This window comes from Notamacropus eugenii, chromosome 7, assembly GCF_028372415.1.
Source record: "Notamacropus eugenii isolate mMacEug1 chromosome 7, mMacEug1.pri_v2, whole genome shotgun sequence".
Taxonomy (NCBI): domain Eukaryota; kingdom Metazoa; phylum Chordata; class Mammalia; order Diprotodontia; family Macropodidae; genus Notamacropus; species Notamacropus eugenii.
In genome coordinates, this window is record NC_092878.1 from 12492059 (window position 1) to 12507262 (window position 15204).

A 15204-nucleotide genomic window follows, 5' to 3' on the forward strand; every position below is an offset into this window, starting at 1 on the left:
GTGAATGATAAAGCATTTATTAAGCACTTACTATGTGCCAAACACTAAGTAGTAGTAGAAGTAGATAGTAAAACAGCCTACCTCAAGGAGCTTACACTCCAACAGGGCAGTATGGTACGGTAGATGGAGTGAGGAGGACTTGAATTTCAAATCTAGATTCATCACGTATTGGCCAAGTCACTTAATGTCCCAGAGCTCTGAGCAGCAGGTATCTACATTTAGTAGAAGTAGTTTCACTTCTTGGAGTCTCCTTTGCTATTCTGGACACCTGTCACAAGAACATTTTTTTTAAGCCAGATGCTGTGTGCGAACCTTAGGAGTTGAGACTTTTTATTGTCAACAGTGGAGTCCCGCTAAAGATTTTTAAGCCAGGAAATATGGTATGGTGAAAACAATAATAGATTTATGGTGAGAAAACATGGGTTCAGGCCTTAGCTGTGCCACTCACTACCAGTATGACTGGGTTGTCAGTGAATAAGAGTGTGTGTGTGTGTGTGTGTGTGTGTGTGTGTGTATGTGTATGTGTACATATACATATATATGTATATGTCTCGACAGACATGTATTCAGTGAGACTCTATGCTGAGCTTTGAGAAAACAAGACAAAAGTGTAACAATCCTGGACCCCAGGGAGCTTACAGTCTAGTGGGAGACATATGCATGTAAGTATTCTTAAATGAATACTGGGTAATTGGAGTTGAGAGTGCATTAGCAGTGGGCAGGAGGTGTTTAGTGCTGGCTTCATGTAGAAGATGCGTCCCTAGAGACTGTGGGGGAGGGGAGTTCAAGCCCCCCGTCTGGCTGTGGCTCGGTTTTCCCAACTACAGAATGAAGGTATTTGACGAGGTAATTTCCGAGGTCCCTTTCAGCTTTAAATCTGTGACGAAAACTATGCTTTAAAAAGAATAGTCAAGTTTTATGGGATGATTTAGATGAGAGAGAGAGATCTGAAGGAGGGACACTAATTAGGAAGAATCTAGGGAAGATAGAATAAGGTCCAGAACTAGAGTAGCGACAATAAGAGTGAAAAAGAGTGGATGAATTCAATTCAGTTTAACATGTTAAGGACTCATTCAGTCAGTCAGCAATCATTTAAGAAGGTATTACTCTGCGCCTGGTACTGTGCTATACAAAGGGGATACAAAGAGAGGCAAAAACAATTCCTTGCTAATAAGGTAACATACAAACAGCTATGTGCAACAAGTATAGAGTGTCAATGGGAGCTAATGCCAAAAGAAAGGCACTCTCATTGGAAGGTCTGGGAAAAGGCCTCTTTCAGAAGATAGGATTTGAGCTGAATCTTGAAGGCAGTCAGGAGGTGGATATGAGGAGGGAGAACTTTCCAGGCATGGGGGACAGCCAGTTTTGAAAAGGTGTGGAGTGAAGAATTAGTATCATGTGAGAGAAACAGTAAGAAGTTAAGTGTTACTGGATTGCAAAGTGGGGTGGGGGCGGGGAGGGGTGTTTTAAGTATAAAAAGGATGGAAAAGTAGAAAGGAACTAGATTACAAAGGACTTTAAGAGCCAGAGGATTTTGTATTTGATCTTGGAGGCAATAGGATGCCAGTGGTAGTTACTGTTTAAGGAGGAGAAGAGAAGAGGCAAGGTCAGACCTGCACTTTGGCAACTAGATTATTGTGGTAGTTTAGGTGTTGAGGTAATGAGAACCTGTATCTTGATGGTGGCTGGATGAGTTCAGATAACTGAACATACATATTCACTAGATATGTTGCCAAGGTATGAGCAGTGAGGTGGTGCAGTGGATAGAGCACCAGTGCAGGAGTCAGGAGGACCTGAGTTCAAATCTCACCTCAGACACTTGACACTCACTAGCTGTATGACCTTAGGCAAGTCAATTAACCCCAACTGCCTCATCCTGGGTCATCTCCAGTAATCCTCATGAATATCTGGTCACTGGATCCAGATGGCTCTGGAGGAGAAGTGAGGCTGGTGACCTGCACAGCCCTCCCTCACTCCAAACAAAGTCAAATGCAAGTCATATCATTTCTGTGATGGCATGGTCTTCTTTGGCAACGAAGACACTGCCAAGGTAGAAACTTAGCAACAGATTGAATATGTGGAGTGAGAGACTCAAGAATGACTCCATGTTTGTGATCGTGGCTAATTAGGAGGATGTTGGTGCCTTAACAATAATGGGGAAGTTGGGAAGAGGAGAGTAAGGAAAGAGGGAGGTTCTGTTTTGTACATGTTGAGTTTGAAATGTATGTGAGACATCCAATTTGAAATGCCCAGTGGGCAGGGAGTTTAGAATGATGGTCAGGGGAGGGGTTAAAACTAAATAAATAGATCTGAGAATTATCTGCATAGATAAGATTATAGAATCCTTGGGAGCTGGTGAGATTACTGATAAGAGTGTATTGGGAGAGAAGAGAAGAGGGCTGTGGACCAAAGCTTGGAGGATACTCATGCTTAATGGGTGTGACTTGGATGAAGATCCAACCAAGGAGACTGAGAAGGATCTTGTCAGACCGGAAGAGAATCTATTCTGTTTGTTTCTGGCACTGGTGATACAAAGACAAAAATGAATCTTTGTCCTCAAAGTGCTTACTTATAAAACATATTGTCACAGTTGGATCTGCAAGACTTGAAGATGAGCCTGGGTGCTGCATTTGGGGAGGTAAGGAAAGGAGATAGTGGAAGTGTTAGTGAAGGTGCAGATTCTGAGCCTGAGTGACTGAGAGAATGGGGAAGCAAGCAACCCAACCACTCTGGTGTTTGCAGAGGCCCTTGTTGTCAGCAGTAATTAGTGCCTAGGTAGACCTAGGAAGAAAGGAAGGAAACATACCTTTATGAAGTCCCAACTATGTGCTAAGCACTGTGCTAAACCTTTGGCAAGTATAATCTCTTTTAAGCCTCACTACAATCCTGGAAGATAGGTGTTTTTATTATCCCCATTTTACAATTAAGAAAGCTGAGGCAGACGGACTCTAGGCCCAACACTCAATGTATTGCACTACCTAGCTGCTAGCAAGGCACTAAAACCAATTAATTGGTACTCTAATACGTCGAAGAAATAACGTAATTGAGTTTCTGGAGGAAATCTGTGCTGAGTTTTGCTTGTGACAGCCTAGTGGGAGAGCGAAGTGTTAACTGATATGTGAAGAGCTGAGTCCTGTTTTCTGTCATTCTGTGGTTGGCCAAAGTGTCACTGGATGAAAGGGTTTGCCAGAGGGGAGGCACACTGATTTTCTTGACAGATGGGCTCTACGCGTAGTAGGTACTGCGGTTTGCTGCATTGAATTGCGTTCGAGGTCCCGAAGGGGAGGTGAGAAGAGCAGGCCCTCGGTGCGTGGCAGGGTGGCTGGGTGGCACTCAGTTTCCAGGGCGCTGCAGAGGAAGGGTTAGGGGCTTTCGCTGGTGCAGCCGAGCACCCTGGCTGGTGGCAGAGAGGCCCAAGCCTCGGAGTGAAGGCTGCCACTGCAGCAAGGGGGCCGACTCACCCCGCTGGGGAGGGGGGCCCCGGGGCGAGGACCAGGGTCTTCACGAAGCGGGGCTGGGGGAAGGGGGGGGGGGCGGGGGAGCGTGAGCCCGGCCCTGGCCCCAGAAGGCCCGGGACCGGAGCGGGCATCGGGACCGGAGCGGGCATCGCGGCCCGGCGAGGACCCCTCCTTCCGGGGGCATCCCCAGCCCGCCTTCGGAGCAGAATTCAGCAGGGGTCTGGAGGGATCAAGAATTGAATATCCAGAACTTGTTTCTCGCCGGGAGATTGGGAGGCCGCGAGCCTGCTTCTTGGGCCAGGCTCATTTCTCACGCGAACCGCAGGCTTCGCCTTGGCCCTGGAAACCGGATAGGCCTCTTCATGCGCTCTCAACCTAACCCGGAGGCGGAGGGGGAGGGGAGAGAGCCTCGCTAGCCCCGCCCCCCGCTTAGCTCGGCGTCGTTGTCGGTGTGCTGAGTGACGTGGGCCATCCGCCAATGGGGGCGAGGGGCGGGCGGGAGCAGCACGTTAGGCTGCGCAGGAGGAGGGGAACTGGTGCTGGAGAGACAGCAAGAGGGGCGAACCGGCCCCCCGCGGCCGCTGCAGGTAAAGCCGCCTCTGCCCCGCGGGGCGCGGCGCGGCCCGGCCGCCCTTCTACCTTCCTTTCCCCCTCTCTGTCGCTCCCCCTCTCGCCCTGTTGAGCCTCCCATCCGCAGCCCCCGCCCGAAGATCGCCCTCGCCCCCGGGCATCCTCCCCCTCCCGCATCTTCCTGTGCTGCTCGTCCCGCCCCACAGGGCTCCCCCGCCGGCCCCTGCCCCAGATGCACGTCTGCCCGGCCCTGGTCTGGGCGCCCCTCGGCAGAGCCCCCCTCTGCGCCCTGCGGCCCCACGGGCACCACCCCTGGCTCTTGTGCAGGTAATGTGTCGGTCCTCTTCCTCACCGGCCTCGCTTCCCACTCATTGAAATCCCCACTTCCTCCCCCTCGGCTGCTCCCAAACCAGGACCTCTCTTCGGGGCTTTCCCCTTGTCCCCCAGACGTCCGTGAACCGACCTGTGCCCAGAGTTGTTATTGCTTATTGCGTTTGCCATGCCGATCAGAGCGGGCTCCAGTTACTTTACAGACCTCATCCTGGGCTTGGAGATACCCCTAACGCTCCGACATTCGGGATGTTCATGCTCTCCATTTGCAGGTGGAGAAACTGAGTCAGTGGCTTGTCCAAGCCCGATGCAAACTGTTGCAAAGGCAAGGAATGGGACCCAGATAGCCTGGCCTCCAGTAACCATCAGCTTATGCTCGTATTATGCCCTCAAGTTAGTTTCTCCTATTTTATGGACCCCATTTTTCTGTCTTTTATCTCAATTACTGAGGAGTAGGAGAATGAAGATGATGCCTTTAACTATATGAGGTACCTTCTAGATAGCTCAGAATATTGTGCATTTTCCCTTATGGCTGGCGGACAGAGATTTCTTGAGCACAAATTTTGTCTCCACAGTGTAATACTGAGCTTTAGGGCGATCCTCCTTTCAGATTATTTTGGTGATTTGATTTAATTTTGAACTTTGTAAATGTTTCTGTGGCTTAAAGGGATTTATCATTAAATTATTTCTTTCTAGTACAATATGTGTTTATTTGTATATGTATGTATATACATACACAACATTTATATGTATGCATAATACCTTCTAGTCCCATTCAGGAAAATATTATCTAATGTCCTTTAAAATTTTGAAGGTAGAAATTTAAAGTTAGTATTTAGACACAAGATTGTTTAGATGAGTTTCAAGGTATTTTTGAAAAGTGCAGAGTAAATGTGGCATTGTCCTTTGCCTTTTTTAAGAAGTCAGTAGGAGTAAAGAAAGACCGTAGCTGTACTGTGTTTACTTTAGTCTTCCAGGCAGCTGGAAGTCAGTCTTTCTGATTTCCTTTACCCTTCACTGAAAGATGTGAAGAAACTGGGAGGGAAATGTTTGGAGTAAAAAGTCCAGGAACAAAGCTGCCTTCCCTGCAGTGGGACAGGTAAAGACTGGAACAGAAATAGGGGCAGGAGAGGGAAGGGAAGGAATGAAAGGAGGGCAGGGTAGTTGAGAATCTGGGTCTTAATAAAACCAGAATCAGCCAGAATAAAAGTATAGAAGTTGCACCAAAGCGTTCAATTTGTATTTCTTCTGCATGTTTAGTCTCCACGGTGGAAGAATTGTCCGGGTATCCTGTTCTTTTCGATAATTAAACCCATCTTTTAAAAGGGATAGTTATTACTGGCCTACATAAAATATTCCTCTCAAGGTAGCAGTATTTGGAGTTTGTCGATATACAGCCCAGGGCTTTGATACCAGCTGTCAATCTGTTCCTCCGGAAAAAGACCCTGGATGGAAATTGACATTTATTATTCAATTGTGTTTTGCTTTTGCTTTCCCTAATTAAAAAAAAATTTAGAATTACAGAAAATGACCACCTGAGCTTTGTCTTTTTTTTTTTTTTTTACCATTTATAATTCTGTTTTGAACTGTAACTATAAACTCTCCCCACAGCTCCTTACTTCCCATTACTTATTCTACATATTAAAATTCTGTTCAAAGTTTGATTCATTTGGACAGTAATTTCACCTAGATGGTAATTGAGTACTGTGTAGGTTTTTGTACCTCATTTAAAAATCATTGGAGGTTAAAGAAAAGATTGAACTGTGGATGGTTCTGAGCCTTGTTGACTATGTGGAGTTGAGCTAGTAGAACAAGATCTCATGTGCTTCATTCTACCAGGGTAAACCAGAAATTATAGGGAAAGAAGCTGGAGATATGTTGGGAGCATTACTGATCTGAAAGGACTAGAGAGGAACAAGAAGTTGAGAATCAGTGGTAGACATGAAACAAACCAGAAGAGAGAGGCAGAATAGATGAAATAAAATTGGGGGTTAAGCTGGATGGTAGGACTGAGTAAAAAAGGACATTTTAGTGTAATGTGGCACTGATATGGAAAACTTGAGTTTCTAGGCCTGACAAGACCAGAAAAGAGGAGTTTTTTGGTTACTGAATGGGTTTATGAACTTATGGGGCAGGTAGGGGCACAAGTTATTGAGAGCAAATTGCTTGAGTCAAATAAGAGTAGAGAAATTATTTACATTTCCTTTACTGTCAGCACTTTAGAAAGGAGGCCTCTCTCTAAGGTTCGTACTAGGTAAAGAGAAGAAATGATAAGAAGGAATTATTATTTTTTAAAATTATTTTGTTTTCAGTGTTCTACAATAAGAAATTATTATTAAAAGACTAAGGTGCTAAAAGTAATAGGAAAGGCTATTTCAAAAGATTTATCAATTGCTTTCAGTTTACAAACTTAGAGGACAGGAAACAAGGACTTTTCTTTTTATCATACTTAAATCATGTATCTTAGACTACTGGAGCTGACAGGGAACTTCAACACCATCTAGGCCTTCCCGCTTACTTTACACCGAGGTTCAGAGAGCTTGTGTGACTTGGGTGGCAGGAGGGGTCACACAGCTTGATCCAGAGGTGGGATTTCCACCTAGATCTTTCTGACTTCAGGTCCAACTTTCTCTACATCAGTGTGTCTCCCTGATAATAATTACTTAACATATGTCCTCAGCAATGATGAAAGTAGAGTATATGTTATAGAGTAGGACTGAACTACGAAGAATAGTAAAAATGAATGCTTATTTAGTGATATTGACTCAATCTCCATAGTGATTTTGCTAAATAAGGAATATATGATTCCATCACCCGAAATACCCTAAATTCCACTTTGGTATCACAATTTCTTTCATTAAGTCAGTTAATAAATGTTTGGATTGAATTCATTAATTGTTGGGTAGGCACAAAATCAAGAGAATGTTGAAATGGAGGAGGCAGAAGGTTGAAGGAGTGGTTGAGGCGAGGGTGAGAATAATGAAGAAAATGAGATGGTGAGTATACATTTCATGAAGTTGAATAAGATCCTGTTGGTGAGGGAGTTTTGAATTTTGATTGACATGTCAACCATGATTCTTATTTATATGTGGTAACAAGCCATTCCTGTACTTTTACATAGACTGAATTATTATAGTGGCCTAGAAAAACAGAAAATTCATAGTAATTTGGAGGTTAAGTATTAAGGTAGGGGTAAGAAACACTATTGAAGTTAGATCTTTAATTGTGTTGATAATTACTTAACACTTTCTGTGCCTTTTTCCCCATCTGATGCCCCCTATCTTTGGAAACTGTTATGGAACTCGTTACTGTATAGTGTTGATGACTGGGGAGCAGAACAAACCTTGACACTTCCTCTGATACAGTGTTGTTGTTTTTGTCTTTGTATCTCCGGTGCTTAACCAAGTTCCTGGGATTGTCATGTAAAAGGAGCAGGTTTTCTCATTTTCATTTGTAATTGTCAAGTGACAGTATGTAGCCAATTCTTAACCCAGATTTTTTTCAGTTTGACTTCACCAGTAGTTTCAGAGACTGTTGTGGCTGTGTGTGTGTATGTGTGTGTGTATATGCGTGTATGTATATATATATGTTAAATAAACATTCTTAACTGCCCTTTGCAAAGCAGATCTGTCTTAACAGGAATTCATTTGTACAGAGTATAGGAAGTTCCCTGATATTTCATTTGAATAATCCCATTTATCTCTTAGAATAGCAAACATTTGTTAAGTGTTTTAGAAGGGTTCCCTAAGACTGAGGATCCACCATCATCATTTTGGGAATCCAGCCCAAATAAATTAGGCTCATCAGATGAGGGAAACAACATGTTGGCAGTGGGAGACTAGATTTGGAGTTAGAATCTTGGTTCAAATTTAGACTCTGCCACTTCCTACTGGTATCACCTTGGACATCATTAAATTTCTCTGAGGCCTCAATTTTCCTTAGCTGCAGATATGAGAGAGTTGAACTAGAAGATTTCTGAGGCCCCTCCTTGCTCACTATTTATGAGTCCCAAGTGGAGCCTTCTTTCCTGGGAAGAGTGGTTTATATTCAGGAAATTTTAGAAAGGGAAGGAAGAAGTAGATCCTGGAATTGCTGAAAGTTTAGAGAATCCCATCTGTCTCAGCTTGTGCAGTGTGTTTGATTGAAAGTACATTTGTGCCTGAAAGGTAACAAAGAAGCCTTAATAGATACAAAGAAATTTATTACATTGAATGTATCAAAAATATTTTCATCTGCACTCACTGAAACTTTTAGTCGTGTTACATTAACTTTGCTAGTTTTAAGACCAGGAAACAGTAAATGTCCTGATTCCTAATCTCTAACTGGCACTGGGAAATGTGGAAATGTGTGAATAGAAGCAAGAGGAGGTTGTTCGTGGGAGGAAAAATGAAGGTTAAGGGCAGGAGAACCACAGGAAAGGAGGAATTGGGCTACTTTTTGTTTTGAAACAAAGCTGTGAATAGATGTTGTTTTTCTTTTTGTCAGGTCTCTTCTCCCCAGACCTTTTATTTCTCCTTTTATCCTTCTGGTGTTACCAAGCTTGAGGAAAACTCTCTTACTTAAGGTAGAAGAATTCTCATCACGGTAGGCCTATTATTTTCTCTAGCTCTTCTCACACTTCTTTTTTGTTCCCACATAGGAATTCTACCATCGTCCTCTGAAGACTTAACCACCTCACTCCATGAAGACCAGAACAACTTGACATGTGTGGGTTTCTTGTCTCTTCTGCAGGATAGCGCTTCTTCCCCATTGTGTGCAGCTTTTCCTTAATAGGGGAGGGGAGGGGAGAACCAGGATCCCCCTCCCCTTCCCTCTTTAGAACTGTGTGAATACTTTCCACACCTCTTTCCCAAGATGGCAGATCCCATCATGGACCTTTTCGATGATCCCAATTTATTTGGCCTGGACTCTCTAACTGATGACAGCTTTAACCAAGTCACAAGAGACCCTATAGAAGAAGCCCTTGGACTGCCAAGTACCCTGGACTCCTTAGATCAGATGAATCAGGATGGTGGAAGCAGTGACTTGGGAAGTTCATCATCAAGTGTCCTGCCCCCTCCAACAGAGGAAACCCCTCCTACGGAACCTCCCAAAGAATCAGCAACTCCAGCCCCAGAGTCACTGACCTTGCATGACTATACTACTCCACCAGTGGGTCAGGAACAACCCAACCAAACTCTCTTACAGGCACCACCACCATCAGCAGGACTTCTTCAGGTCTCCAAGGGCCAGGAGATCCTGAGCCAAGGAAATCCTTTTATGGGTGTCTCTGCCACAGCTGTCTCCTCCAGCAGTGGTGCGGGGCAACCCCCTCAGACAGCCCCCAAGATTGTCATCCTCAAGGCCCCACCTGGTACCTCAGTCACAGGTGCTCATGTGGCACAGATCCAAGCCCAGGCTATCACCAGCACAGCACAGCCTTTAGTGGCTGGCACAGCCAATGGTGGTAAAGTCACTTTTACCAAGGTGCTAACTGGTACTCCACTTCGACCAGGAGTCTCCATTGTTTCTGGCAATGCTGTCTTGGCCACTAAGGTCACTGGAGGCCAGGCCACAGTGCAGCGCATTGTTCAACCCAGCCGGCCAGTAAAGCAGCTGGTCCTGCAGCCGGTTAAGAGTTCTACCACAACTGGAAACCCGGGAACTGGAGCAACTCCACTGAAGCCTGCTGTCACACTGACCTCAGCTCCCACTCAGGTGACTCATGGAAATAGGCAGAAGTGGGATACAGTCTGATTATGGTCAGACTCAATCTTAAGCGTAGATAATGAGACAGCTTGTTTAAGTTCTATGTTCAGTTGTATTTGGATTTTGTAGCTTATATTTTCTTACCTACCAGGGTGGATAGTGATATTATGGCCTTAGGCCTTTGCCCTCGTTACTCAGTGTTCTTACTTTATTACTGCTGCATAGTATTTTCCTCTGAAAGCAGCCAAATTGTCCAGATTGGGAGTAGGGAGAAGGAATAGTGGTGGACAAGTAACATCTAAAAAAAGCTTTTGTTTTTATTGCAAGGTTGATTAAAGATATACCTTCATCATCTAATCATCAAAATTGAATGCCTGCTATTCTTTCCAATAAAATGCCCTTTATTTAGTCAAAGGGGTCCTTGCTTTTAGAAAGAAATACTTGAGTGACCCTGAGACAGTTTGACATGTAAACTTAGGGCCAGAGAGTTTGGGTAATAGAACCGATGTATACTTCAGTCCTCAGATTATCCCATAAAAATCTTCTTTTACTATTTCCTGTCCTTAATAACAGGGTGAATCAAAGCGCATCACTCTGGTTCTCCAGCAGCCTCAGTCAGGGGGGCCTCAAGGCCATCGGCATGTCGTTCTAGGGAGTCTGCCAGGCAAGATTGTGTTGCAGGGCAACCAGCTGGCAGCCCTGACTCAGGCCAAGAATGCCCAGGGGCAGCCTGCCAAAGTGGTGACTATCCAGCTGCAGGTACAGCAACCTCAGCAAAAGATTCAGATTGTACAGCAGCCACCCTCATCCCAGCAACAGCCACAGCAGCCACCTTCAGCCCAGCCAGTGACCCTTTCCTCAGTGCAGCCAGCCCAGATTATGGGACCAGGACAAAGCCCAGGCCAAAGACTTACAGTACCACTCAAAGTGGTACTTCAGCCACAGGTAAGGCTAACTCTGTAATGGGTGGAAAGAAATAAGAAAAGCATGGTATTTTCATTGTACCTTGCCAGAGCAGCCTGTTATTAAGCACAGGGGCCAGACCAGCTTTGTTACCTTTGTCCCCCAAATAAATTTGGTTGAATACAACTAGTAGAACATAAAAATTACAGCGTCCCCGAGATAAGAGGATTAATTTGGGGAGTGAACCAAGGAGGTGATGATTTGTTTAGTGCTTTTGACCTGCTTGAAATCATCTCTAGATCCCTTCTAACCTTTTTTTGTTAATGTAACTGAAATAAAGTAACATCAGATACCCTTCATTTTAAAGGTGAGGAAACAGGAATAGTGAAGTGGTTTTCCCAAATAGGTTAGGAATAGCGATAGCAACTATGTTCTTGACAATTTCTTATCTAACAGTCTTTTCTAGTTGTTTCGTTTACTACTTTTCTTGGGTGATTTGTTGGGGGGAGACCAAAAATGAGACTAGGAAGACAAATGGAGGAGATTGGAGATGGAAGTTTGAATTAGCTTCTGTGCTGCTTTTCACTCACTCTTCTCCACATCCCATACTAAATGCCACAAAGTCTTAGTACCATAAAATACAGTCTGAGCCCAGTTTGTTGCTGATATAAAGAAAGGCTAAACTACCCTTCCTTTTTGCCTCAGAACTATGTTTTGGGCAGATTTCACAAAGGAATGATAATGAAACTCATATTTATCTATTTCTGCAGGCTGGCTCTTCCCAAGGAGCCTCCTCGGGCCTGTCAGTGGTTAAAGTGTTGAGTGCCAGCGAAGTGGCAGCTCTCTCTTCTCCAGCAGCTCCCACTCCTCATACGGGGGGCAAAGCTGGAGTGGAGGAAAACCGAAGGCTGGAGCACCAGAAGAAACAAGAGAAAGCTAATAGGATAGTGGCAGAGGCCATTGCCAGAGCTCGGGCCCGAGGGGAACAAAACATCCCACGAGTCTTAAATGAAGATGAGTTGCCCAGTGTCCGACCTGAGGAAGAAGGTGAGAAGAAACGCAGGAAGAAGAACACAGGAGAGAGGCTCAAGGAGGAGAAGCCGAAAAAGAGCAAAGCATCCGGTACCTCCAAGTCTAAGGGCAGGAGTAAGCTTAAGTGAGTATCTGCTGCCACCTGAAGTCCTTCTTGGTAGGATGTGACATCTTACGGGGGGTTTAAAGGCGGTAGAGGATTTGCATACGTTTCATGTTGAACATGGCCATCATTTGCTTGGTAGAACTTTGAGAATTAAGGAATAGAAAAGATTAAATGTCAATCAGTGATAGAGTTGAAGATTCCATCCGTAAGCTGTGGCCTGTCTTTCCACAATTCCTTTTATGATGCCTCTGTGAACATGATATATCACACCTTCATCACTCAACCTTTGATCCAACTCCAACAAGCTTGGGCCATGCTAAGGGGAGTTATAACCTATTACCTCATTTCTGTCACAGTTAGGAGTCCTTTAGCCCCAATTTACGATATTTCCTACTTCCCATACTTATGAGTCATGTAGCTTCTTCAAAATACATCAGGGTTAGGAGTAAATACAATTAAAAAAAGCAGTAATAATATCTTGCATTTGTATTAAGGATAGTTGTTCAGCATCATTAAATGATTCTGTGAAAATACAATGTTAGACAAAAGAATGTTAAGGGGACGGTTCCATAGCAATGTGTGGGCAATTTGCTGAATGATTTTACTATAGACTTTCATGCAATTTTCCATTACGATTTGGTTATATCATATTAAAGACGTTATTGCAAAATAATAGTAGTTAGGACAGCCTTATACAGGGTATAGTTTCATCACATTTTACCATTTATAAAGAGGCTTCTACAGCCATTAGCTCATCTGATCCTCACAACTACTTTGTGAGGGCAAGTTTTAACCCCAGTTTTTAAGAGTGAAGAAATTAAAATTGCAAGTGATTAAATAATTTCCCAGAATTACATAACTAGTAGTGGTGTAACTAGGACTAAAATCCAAGTCTTCAGATTTGTAATTCAGTATTCTTTCCACTACCAGTATTCTGCCTCTCATTAGGGATTTATAATATTGACTTGTGGCTGTAAAAACAACATTGACAAAGTCCTATGGTCTTTCATGGTTTTAGAGAAGTGAATTGGGCCTAGGCACAAATAGGATTTTTGTCTTCTTACTGAGCCATCTTACCCCTTGTCCTACCATACAAATACAATACATGTATACACACACACACACACACACACACACACACACACACACACATTAGCATATACATACATGCTATCAGTTTTTAGCTTTCCACAACTATCTCTTACAGACTGACAATTGAAGTCCTATAACGATATGTCTGAGGGGTCCCTAGTACCTCACTGAAAGTGAATTTTTTTTCCCTCTCAGCACCATCACTCCTGTGGTGAGTAAGAAGAGGAAACGCAACACCTCATCTGATAATTCTGATGTGGAAGTCATGCCTGCGCAGTCACCTCGAGAGGAGGAAGAGAGCAGCATTCAGGTAAAAGCTGATGATTTGGGTGACAGAGCAGGACATGTCCCCAAATTAAAATGATGGTGCCTAGACCTCCAGGTACTAGAAGTATCTTCCTAAATGCTTTTCTACAAAATTCATCTTTTGAACTCTTCTTAGGATGTTCTGAAAGTAATAAGAATTCTTATTTCCCTTACTCCATTTGTTTCACAAATTAAAGATACAAGTGAAATGAGAATATGAATGCCACACGACTTGTTAGCAGTCAGAATTACTTTGGTTCTTCCCACCTGACCATTTCCATACTTCTGGGTTTTGACCCTCTCTTTAAACTGGAGCATCTTTAACAGCAGACAGATATTCCTAGTTCAGTGACCTGTGAGAGAGGGGTATTTATAACTGTATTTTGTTAGAATGTTGTCTAAATAAAATTTTACTGTAAATATTGCCATTTTCTTAGTGATTTTATATAATTACTATTTCATGAGCACAATCAACAAATGTTTATTAAGCATTTGCTATGTTCTAGGCACTGGCATACAAGTATTGGGAATGAAACAGTTTCTGTTCATAAGAAGCTGATTTTCTCCTGAGGGAGACCTTAAGTACATACACACACAGTACAGATACAGAATGAGGAAATACAGATATGTGCAAAGTAGCTAACTACATTCTAGTTCAAGAGAGAGGACATGAGCAGTTGGAACGATGGGGAAAGGCTTCATGCAAAGATTTTACATGAGCTATATCTGAAGGAAGAGAGAGGTTCTGGAAGTAGTGGTAAGGATAGAGTGCATTCCAGGAGTGGGGGGTGGCAGGTGCAAAGGCATGGTGATGAGTGATGGAGTGTTATACGTAAGGAACAGAGAATTCCTACCTATTTGAACATATAGTCTAACTGGTAGATAAAAAAAGAAGTAGGACTTAGGATTATTGCCCCTTATATAAAAAATTGTGACTTTACTAGAATTTTTGCCAACTTTTTATCACTCCATGTTGGGTTGTCTAACTGTTGTTGCCTCTGCAGAAGAGACGTTCAAACCGACAAGTGAAAAGAAAAAAATACACAGAAGATTTGGACATTAAGATCACAGATGATGAGGAGGAAGAAGAGGTAGACGTGACTGGTCCCGTAAAGCCTGAGCCCATTCTGCCGGAGCCAGTTCAGGAACCTGATGGCGAGACATTGCCATCCATGCAGTTCTTTGTGGTGAGCTGAGTACTTGAGCCATTTCAGGGAGAGTACTAAGAGCAAGGGCAGAGTTTATCCTTATTGCTCAGAATCCTCTGCTGACCACTTATATCTCTTCTTATAGGAGAACCCCAGTGAAGAAGATGCAGCCATTGTGGACAAAGTGCTTTCTATGCGGGTGGTGAAAAAGGAGGTTAGGCCTCTATGCTTGGTGTCAGCCTACATCTTAACTACTGCCAGATGTTTCACTGTTGACTTTACCAGGGCTTGTTACTAGACTTTACCTGTGGGAGGGTAGTGGACACGAACTGATCCAAAATTAGGAAGAAGATAACTGCATTGGCTTCTCCGCCAACTTATCAATCTGAGGCAGATAAAGGGTGTAGAAATTTGTTTAAAGGACAAGCTAAGAGCATGCTGTTGTCATCATTCTAGGAGACCAACTCTTCCCCATCCTGGATTGATAATGCACAATAAGAGGACCGGATATGATGTATCCCAGGGTTTGCTGCCAGGAGTTCTGCCTGTCTAGTGGTCCCTGTGTGGTTGA

General features: G+C 43.7%; 1 protein-coding gene across 5 annotated transcripts in view; it reads left to right on the forward strand.

Annotated features, from left to right (window-relative positions):
- Positions 1 to 15204, forward strand: part of CHD8 (chromodomain helicase DNA binding protein 8) — a 57997-nt gene that overhangs the window by 14299 nt on the left and 28494 nt on the right. For 3 of the 5 annotated variants that reach the window (XM_072624071.1, XM_072624075.1, XM_072624074.1), the window contains exons 2-7: positions 8998 to 10055; positions 10620 to 10991; positions 11720 to 12105; positions 13375 to 13489; positions 14490 to 14672; positions 14779 to 14847. In XM_072624071.1, the coding sequence (XP_072480172.1) occupies positions 9213 to 10055; positions 10620 to 10991; positions 11720 to 12105; positions 13375 to 13489; positions 14490 to 14672; positions 14779 to 14847 (1968 nt within the window). In that variant the 5' untranslated portion in view covers positions 8998 to 9212. Of the gene's footprint in view, positions 1 to 3961; positions 4356 to 8997; positions 10056 to 10619; positions 10992 to 11719; positions 12106 to 13374; positions 13490 to 14489; positions 14673 to 14778; positions 14848 to 15204 lie in introns of those variants that run through there. The other 2 variants (XM_072624072.1, XM_072624073.1) reach the window with 2 other exon arrangements.